Genomic DNA, 14,807 nt, shown 5'->3' on the forward strand with positions numbered 1-14,807 from the left:
TGTGTATTTAAAATACATTTTTTTAAAAACGTATCAGTGCCTCTGAACACAAAGCAGCGTTACTTTGACAAGGGTGCGGTGAGAAGGGTGCAGCCATAGAGGAGGCTATGCTGCAGCAGACGACAAAATAGCGACAAACCGCGCAGGTGGCGCTCGCATCGCCATCAACACAAGATGGCCGCCAGTTGGTAAATAAATTCCCCAACAGATTCCCACTGTTCGCGGCTTCGAAAATCGCGGTGGATGTTATCTGTGCCTCGTGGACCTGTCTGACGTAAGTTCCTGCCCTCCCTCGTGATTGTCATCGAGAGTGAAAAGGGCGTTTTGTTGACACCTCATCTGTGTGGTTATCAAGCACCGGCGATAATAAGCAAACGTCGGGCACAGCTGCTTTCTTGTCGTGGTCAATGGGCACAGGAAAAGTATGAGCCATGAACAGCCTTCGCCGGAGACAGCTGGTTAGTTAGTCTACCGCATTTTCGAAGACCGTTCGCGTCGCCTTGACGCGTGCTAACTTCTCGCGCTTCTAAAAACTACCTACTGCAGTTCCTCCCCCACGTGGAGGTATATTAGGTGTATTTTCTTTTTCCAGATGAAAGCTAAGCGTTGCCCGCGTTGGCAAATCTCCCGCTGCTCCCGAAATAGTCCGAACCGATTTGGAGGAACGCAGTGTGGAATAGCCGTTAATGCTTATTCTGCTTTTCTTGCGGCAGCAGCGCGCAATTGCGGTCGATCTCGAAAGCTGTAGCTCGGTTTCAACCGACTCGAACTACCGGTTGCGCAAGACTCCTTTGAATTCGCGCAACCGTCATCGCACGTGTCTGATTCTGCGGCGTCTGTTCGAAAGCACGTACTGTAGACGCAGCGACGCTGCGCCGATCGGTGCAGGTGTAGACTTTCGATTGGCTGGGACCGTTCGCCTGAAGGCGCTTGGCACCTTCGGCAGAGAATGAAGCGTGGACGAAACTTTCCACGGTAAAGTATCGACGTTTCAACCGTGTCGTCTCAATCGCAGAGCGCCCGACTCGCTAAAATGCCTCACGTTTCCAATCGCATTTGAAACGTGCCTCGTTCCAACGGCAGCGAAAGTGTGCGGTGATGTCTGCGTACTTTCGTTTTCTAGAGGTCACGAGAGCTGCAGTGTGCCGCTTTTACCTACACGTCTTCGCAAAAGCCCTGCCTGTTAAGGTCACCGGCTCGGTTATCTTGAATTCTGAGATGAAAGGCTGTTACTGTTATAGAAGGGCGAAGTTAACTAACGATAGTTCACGGAATGTGGAATCTTGCAATGTGTGCCCGTAAAAACACAAAAATATATTATTGCGGTAACTGTTCCTGTAGCGTAAGTCCTTGTGTTGCCAGGAGACAACTGTTTACAGTAGTAGTTAAGCTTTTTGGAGTAGCATCACATGTACAAAGCACTGGAAAAATAAAACGGGAACTGAAAAATGCTTTAGGACACTGTCCTGTGACCATTAGAGTTTCAGAAAGTTCTAGCTTAATGTTTAACAAAGCAACCTGTACTTCTACGCTGATAATGTAATCGTTGAGCTCATCATTGAAGCCGCGGAGGTAACCCAACCACCCACTTAATATTGTAGCCTTTGAGCAAAAGCTTGGGACTTCAGAAAGATTGTTAGAGGTTACTTGCCAAGCTGTAAAAGGGTACTGCAGACCACTCACCTGAATAATTTCTTATAGTGAAACCCAAACAAGCTGCTTGGTTTCTTATTCAACAATTCATTAAATTTCAAAGTAAGAATTGGCATCTACACTATAACCTGCTCCCTCCCTTATGGTGTTCTTAAAAGAGTCAGAGAGCATTCGTTTTAGCTGTCGCCATAAAAGAAAGTGTTGGGGGGGGGGGGGGGGTCATCATACATTTGGTAAGTGTGAAGGTCATCATTGAAATGATGAATTTATGAAGTTACCAAAGTCGGTTGCTCTGTGAGACAGGTGGACAAGCAAACAAAAATGATAGTTCCAGATATGGTTGCTGCTTCCAACAAATTCTGTTAGTCATTTTTTACATGGCTCAGGGCTGATAGTGCCTGCTTACTGGTGCGTGCTGGGTGAAAGGAAGTCTCAATTGCATTGTTAAATTTTCATAAGGGTTGAACGAGGAAAATAATTGCCTGCATAGCCCTTAGGTTCACTGAGACCTGGTTGCGGGATTCTGCAGAACTGATTGCCATATTCAGTGACCTAGTTTGTGTTTCCCCCTGTAGTAGACATTGACCAGAATAATGCGTGTTATAATTGATCAGGCACACGAAAAAACTTGCAGGAGTGACTGGCAGTTCCGAAATGATACTAGTATATTGAACACTAACCAGAAGGCGTTCAAGAGGGGTGCTTTCTTGTCAGTTCTCAGAGAACTTCTTACAATGATCTTGCATTCACAAGGGTTTAGCAAAAGTGCAGTAAAAACTTACATTTGACAAGCATGTTCCTGTAAGCGTGAGCAGCTGGGTTGGTGGCACAGAGTTCAACCAGAGAAGAACTGTTATTGTAGTAACCGGCTATGTTGCACTTAGCTCCGAGTGTAAAGTATCGGCAGGAATGTAATAGTTAACACGGAGCCAGAATTTTTCTTCAACAAGAACACCCACGTAACACGGGAACGTGCCCGAAGAATTGGGAGTTCGACAAACTGCCACAAGATGTCAGTACCAGTGTTGTTGCTGCAGTTCACATTTCTGGCAACTTGGTATTCTGTCAAGGTTAACAGGTCTGCGGACAAGCTAGAATTCCCTAATGTCCACTAGAATATCGGCTAGCCATGTTTGCCATCAACCAATGAGTTACCCTGCTTTCCCTGTGCTGTTCTTCCCTATCGGGAGCAGGTGCCCATGGCCAGCAGGCGCGCGGTGGCGCTGCAGGTGACGGCATCCCTCAGCTCAGTCGGGGTCGTGCGCGATCTAGCCCCCTGCCGGTTGCACAACACGGTCCACTGCCTCGTGTGCAGCCGCATCAGTGGCAACAGCAGCAGCAGCCAGGGCCACAGCCGGAGCTGCAGCAGGCAATGTGGTGGCCCGGTGCCGCGTTCCGCTTGATCCGGCCCCCCGTGCTAGTGTTACCACCCGCGGCGGCGGCCGCACAGGCTGCCGTCGAGGTCTTGCCCAACAGTGTTAGGCCTGCAGCTCCTCTGCCGGTCGCAAGCTGGATTGCCCTAGGTGAGAGCTTGTGAGCCTCTGGTGCTTTGCACGCAAAAATGTGGAACCAATATGATGAGAAGGGCTTAGGACGAGTGCCGAGTCTCAACGAATAGGTTTGTTGAAACACGTCTCTTGGTTTCCGAGTGGCACAGTGTGGTCAGTATTGGTCATCTTTATATCGTGATTTGTTTTCTGCATAATTTACTTTTTGTATTTCTTTTTCCTCCTTTTTTTGTCCACATCTGCATCTTAAACATCGCAGTTTTTCCTGGTTTGAAGAAAAAAAAAATACTGGGTGGTGAAGGTGGCTGTTTCTTTAATTTAGTCCATGGTTGATGATGTTGTGTTGTGGCAATTGCATGTTCGGTTCACGGAGAAGAGAGGATCGCTGCGCAACCAAGCTGAAAACACAAAGTGTGAGTTGCGAAACAGTAAAGTTGAAAAAGCGCCCACGGCACTCTGCAACACTTCGAAGCGAGGAGAGACATTTCATTCAGCCTTCCAGTTGAAAGTTGGTACTGTTCCCTTTTGGCCAGTGACATTTTTTGCACCACCACCATGGCCATTGCAGTGCTTTACCATTTAACTTGGCAGCGATTAACTCCTGTGTCTTCATTATAGTTCATTAAGCAACATTCATGCACCCTGCCTGGTTTGTTGACAAAGGGATGAGACATTATGGCTGCTACAACCTGTCCCGTTAGATTCTTAGAGGTCAAATCATGTAGCGCTCTTGTGCTTTTTTAGGTGCATCATTTTGAAAGGAAGGCAGCAGTATGTGTGGGAGATAAAAAACAGGCGGCTTGTTGTTGCTCAGTGGAATTGGCCGAACAGCTGCAGCCGTGATTGCATGGTGGCACGTATAAGTGCTCTGGTACATTTGTTTGTTTCTCGCTGTTGCTTGTATATTGGTCTCCTTGTAAGCTGCAAAATGCAGCCAGCTAGTTGTGCTGTGAAGGCACTGCCAGAAGAGGAACTTTGCTGTCGCTTGTGAAAGTGTGTACTTTGTTTTCAGAGACTCTGCTTTGGTAGCGAAAGCACAAAAGTGTGTAAAAAAAGAGTTTGCCAGGTCTGGATAGGAACGGGTGTCAATTACTGCACGAAGAACTGTCCTCGACGCATGAGATACATGACAGTCATGTTGGTAAGGTTCGAGTCTGTGCTTTTCTATTCAGTATACAGTTGTTACCGTGGAACAAGACAGAGGAATGCAGGAAGGGGCAAACTTGGAGTGATCAATAGGGGCGGGACAGGTATGTTGTTGAAGCCAGTGTGTCAGCAAGTGGACTTGTTGAAGACGTTCTTTGGCTCCAGCAAAATCCCTTGTTCAAACACTGTTGATGCTTTGTTATCCCAACCACATATAGTGGTTTTCAGTGCAAGATTATGTGAACATGGCCAGAGACCCAAAAATCTTCATAAAGAGATCTTCCGCAGTGCTTTTAATGTAAGTGCAATGGTATTGGCAAATTTGGACAGTTAGAACAGGTACCTTAGGGTAAGTTAGTTTTGTGTAGCTTGTCAAAACAAATGCGCACATGACATCATATACTAAAGATTATAAAATTGTATAGACAAAGGCAACATGACAGTGAAAAAGAAAACAGGACAATTTCAAACTTGTGATTTGCGCTTGTCATGTCTTCACTATCGTGTTGTCTTTGTCAGCTTGAACATACTTGCCCAGTAGTGTGCAACGTTTAACCTACAAGATGGCCTGCTGCCGAGCGGCGCTGACTTGGTTGCTTTTCTGGCTCCAGGCAGGGCCCGACTGCTGCACGCCAACAGCCAGGCTTCCAAAGCCATGGCTACCAATCCAGACCTGTTGCTGGACACCGGCCATTTGCCACTGCCCTGCACCAAGCGCAGGCCAGGGTCACCGGTGGTCAGTGACCTTGCCGACCCCTCCTCTGGAGCCAGGCCGAAGAGGCGCTTCTCTGAGCAGCCACCAGCTGAGGCGATGATGGATGTCACTGATGCTGTGATCAACGATGACCAGCTGGACAGTGGCGTTGACCCTGCCACCACAGCAGATGACGTGAGAGGATATGATCCAGTCCTTGCTGCTGGTAAGTTGCTTTTAATCCTCCCTGATTAAAGCTGTGTCACTTTCCACGTGCTCCCTGCCTTTCTCGAGATAAATTGCGAATGTGGAACCATTATAGACTGGTTGCACCATCTACTCAGAAGTTAGATAAACAAAAATTTTATGGTGGGCTTTTCTTTTCTTTTATACGATAGATGGCTCAATGAAGCTTCACGCTGGAGCCAAACATCTCAGTTGAGCTAAAGTGGTGGATTAGTGCTGTATGTTGTTCAGTTTTGCATTCCTTCTTTTTGAGGCATCACAGATACAAATATGGCTAAATACACGTTCAATGAAAATGGAGTGGAACACGATTGCAGTGAATGCAGGCACGATCAACAAAAATGTTGTTTTCGACCGATCACAGGCGTGTCATTGACTTGCAACTCGCAGCAGTTCAGCGTCAGCATCGCCGAAACCGCCAGCCGTCTGCTCTCTACGTTTATGAATAAATTGGAGCCCTGGACACCAAGGGAATGATGTGTTTGTGATGTATGCAGAGCGGTCTTTTGCATAAGTGGAACCTTGATATAACAAACACGGATGTAACAAATTTTCGTATATAACATAGTAATTCTGAAATATTTCGCACCAATATCACCACGTGACAAATACAAGTAGAATCTCGGTTATACGATCGTGCCTGATACGAATTTTGGTACATGAATTTTTCAAAAGTCCCAGCCCACATCCATTAGCTTACAACATGTCAAATTTCTAATGTTGCAAACTGTTTTTTGTGCCATGGTGAATGATACGAACAGTCAAGCCACCCTCTGTAGCTGGTGGAGCTACAAAGTCAACCAAAGATGCGCTGCAGCGTGGATGCAGAAAACGAGGGCCAACGAGGGGAAAAGTTGGCGCGACTGGCCCTCGCACGTCTCTGATGCAGAAAATAGTCTGTGCCGTGTCGCGTGCATGCATTCTCATGGCGGGAGAGGAAAAAGGAAATTGTTAAAATCAGGAATTTTGAGCAAGTCACCCATTTTATTGCTGTGTCCCTCCTTAATTTCAGATTATTCAGAGCGCAGATCCTAGGGCATCGGTGTGACCGAGCAAACGAGTGCAGCAGATGAAAGAGTAAATGTGGAGCATAGCGGGAGATTAAAGAAAGCGGCGAGCGGGAGGAAGGAAGTGGAGGAGGGGGGTCTGGCGAAAGTGTGAGAAGAAAAGCGTAGTGCCGCGCAAGACACGCACTGCGGCGACAATGGTTACGAGAAGGCACCAGGGTAGCGCCTGTCGTCTGGGAGGTCTGTCTGCGGCGGCTGCCGTGAATTGCACCCACCCGTCGCCCAAGTGCTGCTTCTCACGATCTCCCGATTAGCGAGGCAGTCACGCCACACATCGCTCCATTTGCAACATGCCACTCGAGACAGATTGTCCACACCAGCCTAAATATATCGCAAAATGAAAACAGATAGAGCTGCACTCAAATTTCGCATTAGGGAGTATCGTAATCGCTGGTGAATTTTTTTCGTTCTTGAGTGATACGAATTTTTGTGCTCTCCCAAGAGATTCGTATCATCTAGATTCTACTGTGTTAGGTATAGGAAAGGCATTTTTGTATTGTATGCGGCCTCATTATAACCGGATACAACTGTACATTGAAAATTGAGACTCCTTTTTTGTCCCCTTAAGCTGTAGTGGCATATGGTGTCTGCTGATCCAATTTGTTGGTTATTTGAATATCAAATTACGCACATGGTACAGTCTAGGCTTAGGAGCGCTAGCTTGTCAGATTTGTAATTCAGTAGAACCTCATTTGTGCATTTTGGAAAAGAAAATGGGAGGAAAAAAACTTATTAACCGGAAAAAACGTACGAAGCCGGAAGGCAGGAAAAAATTTGGCAGGCTCAGCTGTGATAGACATTGGTGTGATAGAAGGCGCTGCGCAATTCATTGCGGCATGAGACGCCAGTGTGTGCTGAGCTGGTGCAGCCTGACAGGCCTGAGACGCACTTTGTCGTTCTCTTGTCGCGTAGTGTTTTAAGACAAGAGACAAGAAACCGAAGTGAAATTACGCTGGTGGGTGACAGTGGAATACGATGCTGCCAGAGCGAAACGTGACGCTCACTTTGCGCTGCCTGCAGCGGGGAATGGCAGCGCATTTTGGTTTTAGCCTATCACAAGCATGCAGTACACCCAAGACGACGCTACACCACACGCGCTTTGACACAGATATCTAAGTGGAGACTCCTATTGCAGTAGGGTTCATGGCCATAGCTGTGAATGCGGCAACCTGCAAGGAGGTTTGCTGGAACTGGTAGAGGAAACCAAGTGCATGCATTTTCACATGACACAAGTACTGCAGGGAAGCTGCCGTGGCGGGCGCTTACTCATCTTAATGGCACGTGCCTTGCTCCTTTTCTGGTTCACAAGGGATCTAGCGACTGGAAAACGTATCGTAAGATTGCAGCTTGGTGATGTACTGAATGTTAGTGCCAAAAGATTGTGTCCTCTGAGAACGTGCAGTCATCAAAAAAAGGGCGTAACCGTATTGGATAATTTTTTGTGTTATCGATCGTAAACATTGGCGCCGGGAAATTGTGCGAAACGGGATTGTATAAGTGAGGTTCAACTGCAAACAGTTTCCTTGGCTTTTCTAAAAGCCTGTTGGCCCATGTGATGATTACCGAAACTTTCACAATGGCAATCTATAGTTGATTGAGTCACATTGTGCCAGATCCTGGGCAGTACCAACTCCGCAAGTTACTTTACGTTCTAAAATGGACTGGAAGACCAAACATGACCCTGTACTTGTATGCCCTGCCTGTTTAGGAAGCTATGCACGAACTTCAGAGTCCTGCACCTGTTGCTCTAGGGTGGACAGAAATAAAGTTGGTATTATAGTTCTTGAATCATGCACAAGTCACTGATACCTTGCTTAGCGAAATTTGTGGGAATGTTTTTACGAAAGTTTTTTTTTAGAAAGATAAAGGAGATTTGCATAAAATTAATGGAACAAGGTAAACAAAATTGGACCTCATATTTGAAACAAGGACATAACATTACCTATAAGTGCGAGCTTTTGGCACCTTAACTATAAGAATAACAATTTGAAAACACGTTTTAAAAACTTTTCAGCGAATGTGCGGCAGCGCGTACGCAAGAGCCGGTACTGGGTGCCTACCGATCTGGGACAGGTGCACAGCGCGAGCGGCAGCTCCAGCAAGGACCTCGTGTTCACGGTGCTGTCGTACAATGTTCTGGCACAAGGCCTTTTGGAGGACAACCCCTACCTCTACCAGCACTGCCACGAGGAAGTGCTCCAGTGGTCCCTGCGCCGACAGAACCTCCTTGTTGAGCTCAGGGAGGCCAACGCTGACGTGAGTGGGTGGGAGGTGGTCAGGTACACACATACCTGCCGATTTGTCAGAATTTTCTGTTGTGTTTGCTAGTTTGAGCTCGTTCTACAATTTTACTAATGTGTAATTTTTTTTTTTTTTCAAAGAATTCAGTTTGCGAAAAATATTCACTCATCAGTGTAGACCATATCCTTGGAAGTGTTCTGATAGTGAAAGCGCACTGGAGGGGTACCTGATTTCAGCAAGTTCATAAGACATGTTCAGACAAGTTCCTGAAGCAGGCGAAATGGGCAACAGCAAGATCGCTGAAAAAGTCATGGTGATGTAAAAGCAGTGTGTTGCTTGTTAGTCGCTGCTATTCAAAGTTTGCTGCTGCTTGTGGGCTGCATCTAAAGGACTAAAGGAAAATCATCGTTAACAAAGTGTGCATGTATCCCAAAAAAGGTACAGAGTGAACTTCCTTTCCCAGTCCCCTTCCCCCATGAAATGCTACAAAGTTTTTACAAATTTTAATGTTCACAGATTGGCAGGTGTACAGTTAGGTTTATTTGCAGTATCAGAAACCAGTTGCTAAGGAAACATTGATACAGGAGTGATGTCAAAAGGCTGGCTTTCTGCACTGCTCTGTTTGGTCTAGGTTGTGCCCATCGCATAAGGAAAGATGAAAAAGGAAAAATAAAGTTGCATTATTTTTGGAGCATGATTATGGGTACAGCACAGTTTTCTTTCTCTGGGTGGTACTTTTGCTAAAAGCAGTCTCGCTTTGTGTTTGTATGGTAATACCCGTGCCATTGCATTCCATCACCAGAGGACAGTACACTGCCGACCGCATGGTTGCATCTCGCTAGTACCAGATCTGATCCGTCTATACTCATACTGGAACAGCGTGCGTTGACTATCTTCTGTTCTTTCTCTGTAAATCAGTGCTACGAAAGCAGCATGTGGGACTGCAAAGCCTGGGCTTTCACATTTGCCTCATGGGCGGTCAGGGTCGGCCACCTGTGGCCTGGGACTGCGGCATCACAGAGCATCGCACAGTTAATCTGACTTGCCCTCTTCACTGATTGTCCTCCCCCCCCCCCCCTGCTCCAGATCCTCTGCCTGCAAGAACTTCAGCAAGACCACTACGAGCTGGACTTCAAGCCCGAGCTGGAAAAAATGGGTCAGCATAGCTTCCTCTCTGCTCAGTACTGCCCTGTAGGTCTCTTTAATGCGGCTGCACTTTCTATACTAGTTCAGGGAGTTCAGCATTTTTGTTGTTGATTTGACAGTTCACCATATGCCGTCTGTATTGAGCCCTCTTTGATTGAATTTGTGTAACACCATTTGAGCACGAGTTCATGGTTCTGCATGTACCGCAGTCAACGGCCTATTTTTCGGACTCCCTAGGGACTGCGGAAACGTCAAAAAAGCGGGCTGTCTGAAAAAAACGAGTGCATGCCTTTTACTACTCCCAGTTGCTCAAATCGCCACAGGCAGGTCCAAAGTAACTCTGAAGGCCTGCCAGTACAGTTATTAGGCGTATCAATGCTCGTACTCTGACAGGAGGCGGCAAGTGCATGTGTGTCTAATTAAGGAATACATACTGTGACCCGTAGCGATTGCGCCTTCTCACTCTTCGTATGCTTCACCGTACCGCTTTGCGTATTCTTCACTGCACTACTGTGCCTATGCTTCACCGCGTAACATCACAGTACTGAGGCGTAGCTGACCTTTAGGAACCGGCATTTTGCGACGAGTCTTGCATTCCGAGCATCGAAGCCATTGACGAGGATTACAAAGGCGGAATCGATGCCATTGCTAACAGTAGCAAATTGTTTTAATGAAATACACGGCACCGAACAGCAAGAAATTTAGTAGCGAACGTTGAAATAGCTAGGCCTAGCGTTGCCGCGATAGTGGCTACGGCTGCCAGCGGATCTGTGTGCAAGAGCGCCTGTTCGAGGTGGCGAGATAATAAGATGGCTGAGGTGGTGGCTTCAATCAGTGCCGTTTTGGACTTGCGGTCATGGCAAAAAGCCGAGAAAATCAGACGGTGAAGGCTTTTTGCACCCAAAATTTCAGACATTCTTATACATTGAATCTATGTGTACCGTGACGGGACCGCAAGGGCGTCCGAATTATCGAGCATGTCCGGAACATCTGATGTCCGGAAAGTCGTTCGTTGACTCTACTTAGGAAATGCAGGCGTCACGTGAGCTATTGGTAGCACATTACGTGGCATAATGCTGGTTGTTTAGTGATGCGTGGACATAAATATATTATACTTTGGTCACAACAGTTTCTCTAGGTGGCATGAGAAGGTGACGTACAAGTTTGTCGTGCGTGTTGGTAAAGGCTTGCAGCACTTTGCTTTAATTGCTTTAATTTGTATGGCCTTTTTAAATGAATTTTGTGGTAAAAATAATGGCATCCACGCCCACCATTCCATTGCCACCACGTATTACTATCGTGATACAGTCGAACCTGAGTATACAGAGCCCGGATACAATGAATTATTGTATATAATGAACAGTTGTAAAATCGCCTTGAAAATTTTTGTATAGATGTTTTATTTTACATGTTCTGAATGATTGATATATCAACTATTTTGCGATCCCCTTTGAGATCGATATATCCAGGTTCGACTGTATCGATTATTACAGTAACTAAAAGAATATGCCCTGGTCTTTGCTCATGTGCATTTGTTGAAAATGCTTAACTGCCCACAGCAGCAGATGGAGCCGATTCATTTCTGCACTTTGCTCCTTGATATCGCAAGTCGCGATGAATGCAGGTGGTGTGGTGGGCTATCACGACATGAACTCATGGAGCACCCCGCACGACACTCTCGAGAAGTGGTTTAGAAAGTGCAGTCACCTTGAAGAAACCTTATGCACCGCCTGTCAAGTGTGCCTTGGTGCAGGGCTATGTGAAACTAGATTTCTTAAAAAGTGTAAGACTCATCATTGTCTCTCTACATAAGATGCAGAGGGGGTTTCACTACATACTAACCTGCACAGCTGTCACTAAATAAGACAGCCAAAGTTGGCAATGCCAGGATCTTTGGCTTGGACAGTTCCTTCACTGCTGCAGAATTGCACTGCTACTGACGTTCGCTCACACTTATGGTGCATTCAAGTGGTTCCTACTGCCCTGCAACTCTGTTTGCAGCGATTTGGAGCCCCTTCGATATTGGAGCCAGAGGAATCTGGCCTCAGCTGCTAGTTCAGCTGCTTCCAGAGCAATCGAAGTAGCCGCATTAGCAAGGTTCTGTCAGATCTCAGTTGCACTCCCAATTCGAATATGAGAGTGCCTTCAAGTGCTCTGAGCTCTAGCACAATGCCCCGAATGAGCCAGACAAATGTGTTCCGAGCTGTCAATTTCGACCCGCCAAATGCAAACTACACTGCGAGAGCACTCTAAAGCTATCAAATGCAACCAGTCGAATGAATAATTAGTAAGTGCTTGTAGCCATGAGGCATAAACCATATTTGGTCTATAATGTAGTGTATGCACTGTATGCAGTGTATGCAGATTATGGATGAGGGTGCCTTAGATGGGAGATGTAGTGTATGCACTGTATGCAGTGTATGCAGATTATGGATGAGGGTGCCTTAGATGGGAGAAACGATTGTTCAGACTTGTTTGTGCTTGCATTTGTCGTGGGTTTTAGCTGCAGCAAAGTGTTAGTTGTGATCACAATATCTGGGCCAGCCCACAAAGCAGGAAACATTTACTGGCAGTGCGGTGATCTTGATCTGCAAGACAAAGGTCTCCTCAGGATACTGCCACTATCCTTTATGCCATCAGATGCCTCTTATAAATAGTACTTGGCCTGAACTATGCTTTCCTTTGTGTGCCGTTATCCGGTTGCACGCATTTGCTGGTGGGGATCTCAACTGGCTGCTTTGTTGTGTGCTAACTTCTGTAAGCCACATCCTCTTGTTCTCTTTCAGGTTATGGCTGCCTCTACAAGCAGCGCACAGGCGACAAGCGGGATGGTTGTGGCATCTTCTTCCGCAAGTCCATCTTTGAGCTGGACCGCTTCGAGCCAATCGAGTACGCCCGCTCCGACGTGACCGTTCTCGACCGTGACAATGTCGCGCTCATCGCCATGTTGAAGCCAGTTGCCGGTGCTGCCAAGTTTGGTAAGGACTTCCGGCTGTGCGTGTCAACGACCCACCTGCTGTTCAACCCACGTCGGGGAGACATAAAGCTTGCCCAGCTGTGCCTCCTGCTTGCTGAAATAGACCGGTTGGCATTCTGCGGTGACTCACCAGATGGCGTGCCACTGTACTTTCCCATTCTGCTGTGTGGCGACATGAACAGTGAGCCACACTCCCCACTGTATACTTTCCTCACCCGTGGAAGCCTGTGCTACGAAGGACTCCTTTCTGGTGACGTGTCTGGGCAGAGTGACGGTGCGAATCGAGGAAGATATGTGCCCCTCGACGCCAGCCTCCGTCAGCTCAACATCTCTGTTTCTTCCCGATATCTACCAGTGCCGGCTAAGGAACATGCGTCTCAGCATAGTGACACTCCTGCAGCTGATTCAGCACAGCAGGGCGTAGAATCGAACGACGCTTTGAACCTCGCACAACCTGGATCTGCAACAAGCAGTGCTGCTGCAAAGGAATCGACGAGTGATTCCCTAAAGAACGACTCACCATCAAACTCGGCCACAAATAGTCCTGCAAAGGGCTCACACGCGGAAAGCTCTGCCGTAAAAGATGCAGCGGCAGCAATGAAGTCATCTGATGCGAATGGCTCGACGCCAGCCAAGGAAGAATGCAGCAGCAGCCGGCAGCGCATTGTGAGGCACTTCCTGAACCTGATCTCCGCCTACAAGCACAATGTCAAGGGTGCTAACGCTGAGGTGACCACGCATCACCAGCGTGCGAGCTGCACCGTCGACTACATCTTCTACTCGGTGAAAAGGAAGGACACAATGTTTAGGGAGGGCCAAGTGAAACATGCCTGTGTGGTTGAGGGACCTCTGCGGTTGTTGGCGACGTACCGCTTGATGTCGCAGAACCAGCTCATGGCCATTGGCGGGCTGCCTAACGAAGTGCAATCGTCGGATCACCTTCCTCTGATTGCCAAGTTTCTGCTTAGACCGCCCAGCTGAACTGAAGACCGCCCATTTGATAGCTGAAGATAAACACGTCACTGTCATCGCACTTCAGTCAGTGTAAATAGTGTTGCTTCCAATACGGACACCATGGCGTTTCATTTTTCAGGCACCACCAAAGCAGCGAGTATGGTGCTGTCGTCATCAGTAGCGTGTGCGCTGCGACCAAGAGGCATTACTCCCATGTTCCACCAACCGCTGCATCATCATATAGGTGCGCTGTACAAGTTCATTTTACTGTAAATTTTAGGAGACACTGTTCATCACCGATGCTTGCGAAAAAGCAATCATGGGATCATTGCTGGTTTTAACACATATTTCTGTACAAATCTCACGACACTTAAATATAATTAATTGTGAACGTCAAAAAAATATTTGGAATGGTAAATTTTTATTAGTAGTGTGATCAGTGTACCCTTAAACCTGATCAATCATGCTTCCTCAATTAACTTTGCCCTGTCTTTTGGAAGCCCATGAGAGCTTTGTGCTGGAATGAGAGTGAAATTATTTTTCCATAAATAAATGTTCATTGTAAGTACTGTATTTAACCTATGCCTCTGGCTGCGATGTCATGGTAAGCAATGTCATGTTTGTGCTGTTCATAGACTTGCATAATTAATTAACAGCAGGGGCTGCTGCACAAGCTCAATCCATACAAAAAAGTTAAAAAAAATGTTTGGGGTAAAAAGTAGCCAGTGTGGGAATATAATAAACTTATAATTATCAATTGGAATTGGTTGGTATTCGATTCTATTCAAAAGACACCTTTACAATTTAAAATATTTGAATACCCAAAATTTTGTGGTTGTCAGTTCTTTTTTTTTTTTTTTTGTCAGCTTCGCCGTTGTACAGCCGTGTTATGTGGCGATACGTACAGAATTCATTGTGGTCAATATCTGCCATGCAGTGAAGCATGCTAAAGGTAAGAAATGGGGCACTGTCACGGGGCTACCGCTGGTGCTTATGGCAAGCTGACACTGTCAGCTCAAGTACTCGCACTGGACTGCTTCTCCATGCATTTGCACAAAACCAGATGCCACATGGAAACTTCTGCATCTGCTGCTAATCTGGCTGAATGCTTAAAAACGCGGTTTCCAAACTCCAAATTTGACCAACTAGCAAGCTTGGGTCTGCATTTAGACCCT

At 46.7% G+C, this 14,807-nt stretch overlaps 1 protein-coding gene across 5 annotated transcripts; it reads left to right on the top strand.

Moving 5' to 3' along the window:
• Positions 1-141: 141 nt before the first annotated feature.
• angel (protein) lies at positions 142-14,205 on the top strand. 5 transcript variants are annotated; one of them, XM_075699044.1, is made up of 6 exons: positions 142-274; positions 2,847-3,176; positions 4,919-5,227; positions 8,329-8,570; positions 9,642-9,711; positions 12,488-14,205. In XM_075699044.1, exons 2-6 carry the CDS (start codon positions 3,026-3,028, stop codon positions 13,657-13,659), a joined length of 1,944 nt encoding a protein of 647 aa, XP_075555159.1. In that variant the 5' UTR covers positions 142-274; positions 2,847-3,025; the 3' UTR covers positions 13,660-14,205. The 5 variants fall into 5 exon arrangements, with proteins under 5 accessions (XP_075555159.1, XP_075555162.1, XP_075555158.1 ...); XM_075699043.1 differs by lacking the exon at positions 142-274 and adding an exon at positions 310-458; XM_075699045.1 differs by lacking the exon at positions 142-274 and adding an exon at positions 559-975.
• The last annotated feature ends 602 nt before the right edge of the window (positions 14,206-14,807 follow it).

The sequence above is a fragment of the Dermacentor variabilis genome, chromosome 7 (assembly GCF_050947875.1).
Source record: "Dermacentor variabilis isolate Ectoservices chromosome 7, ASM5094787v1, whole genome shotgun sequence".
NCBI lineage: Eukaryota > Metazoa > Arthropoda > Arachnida > Ixodida > Ixodidae > Dermacentor > Dermacentor variabilis.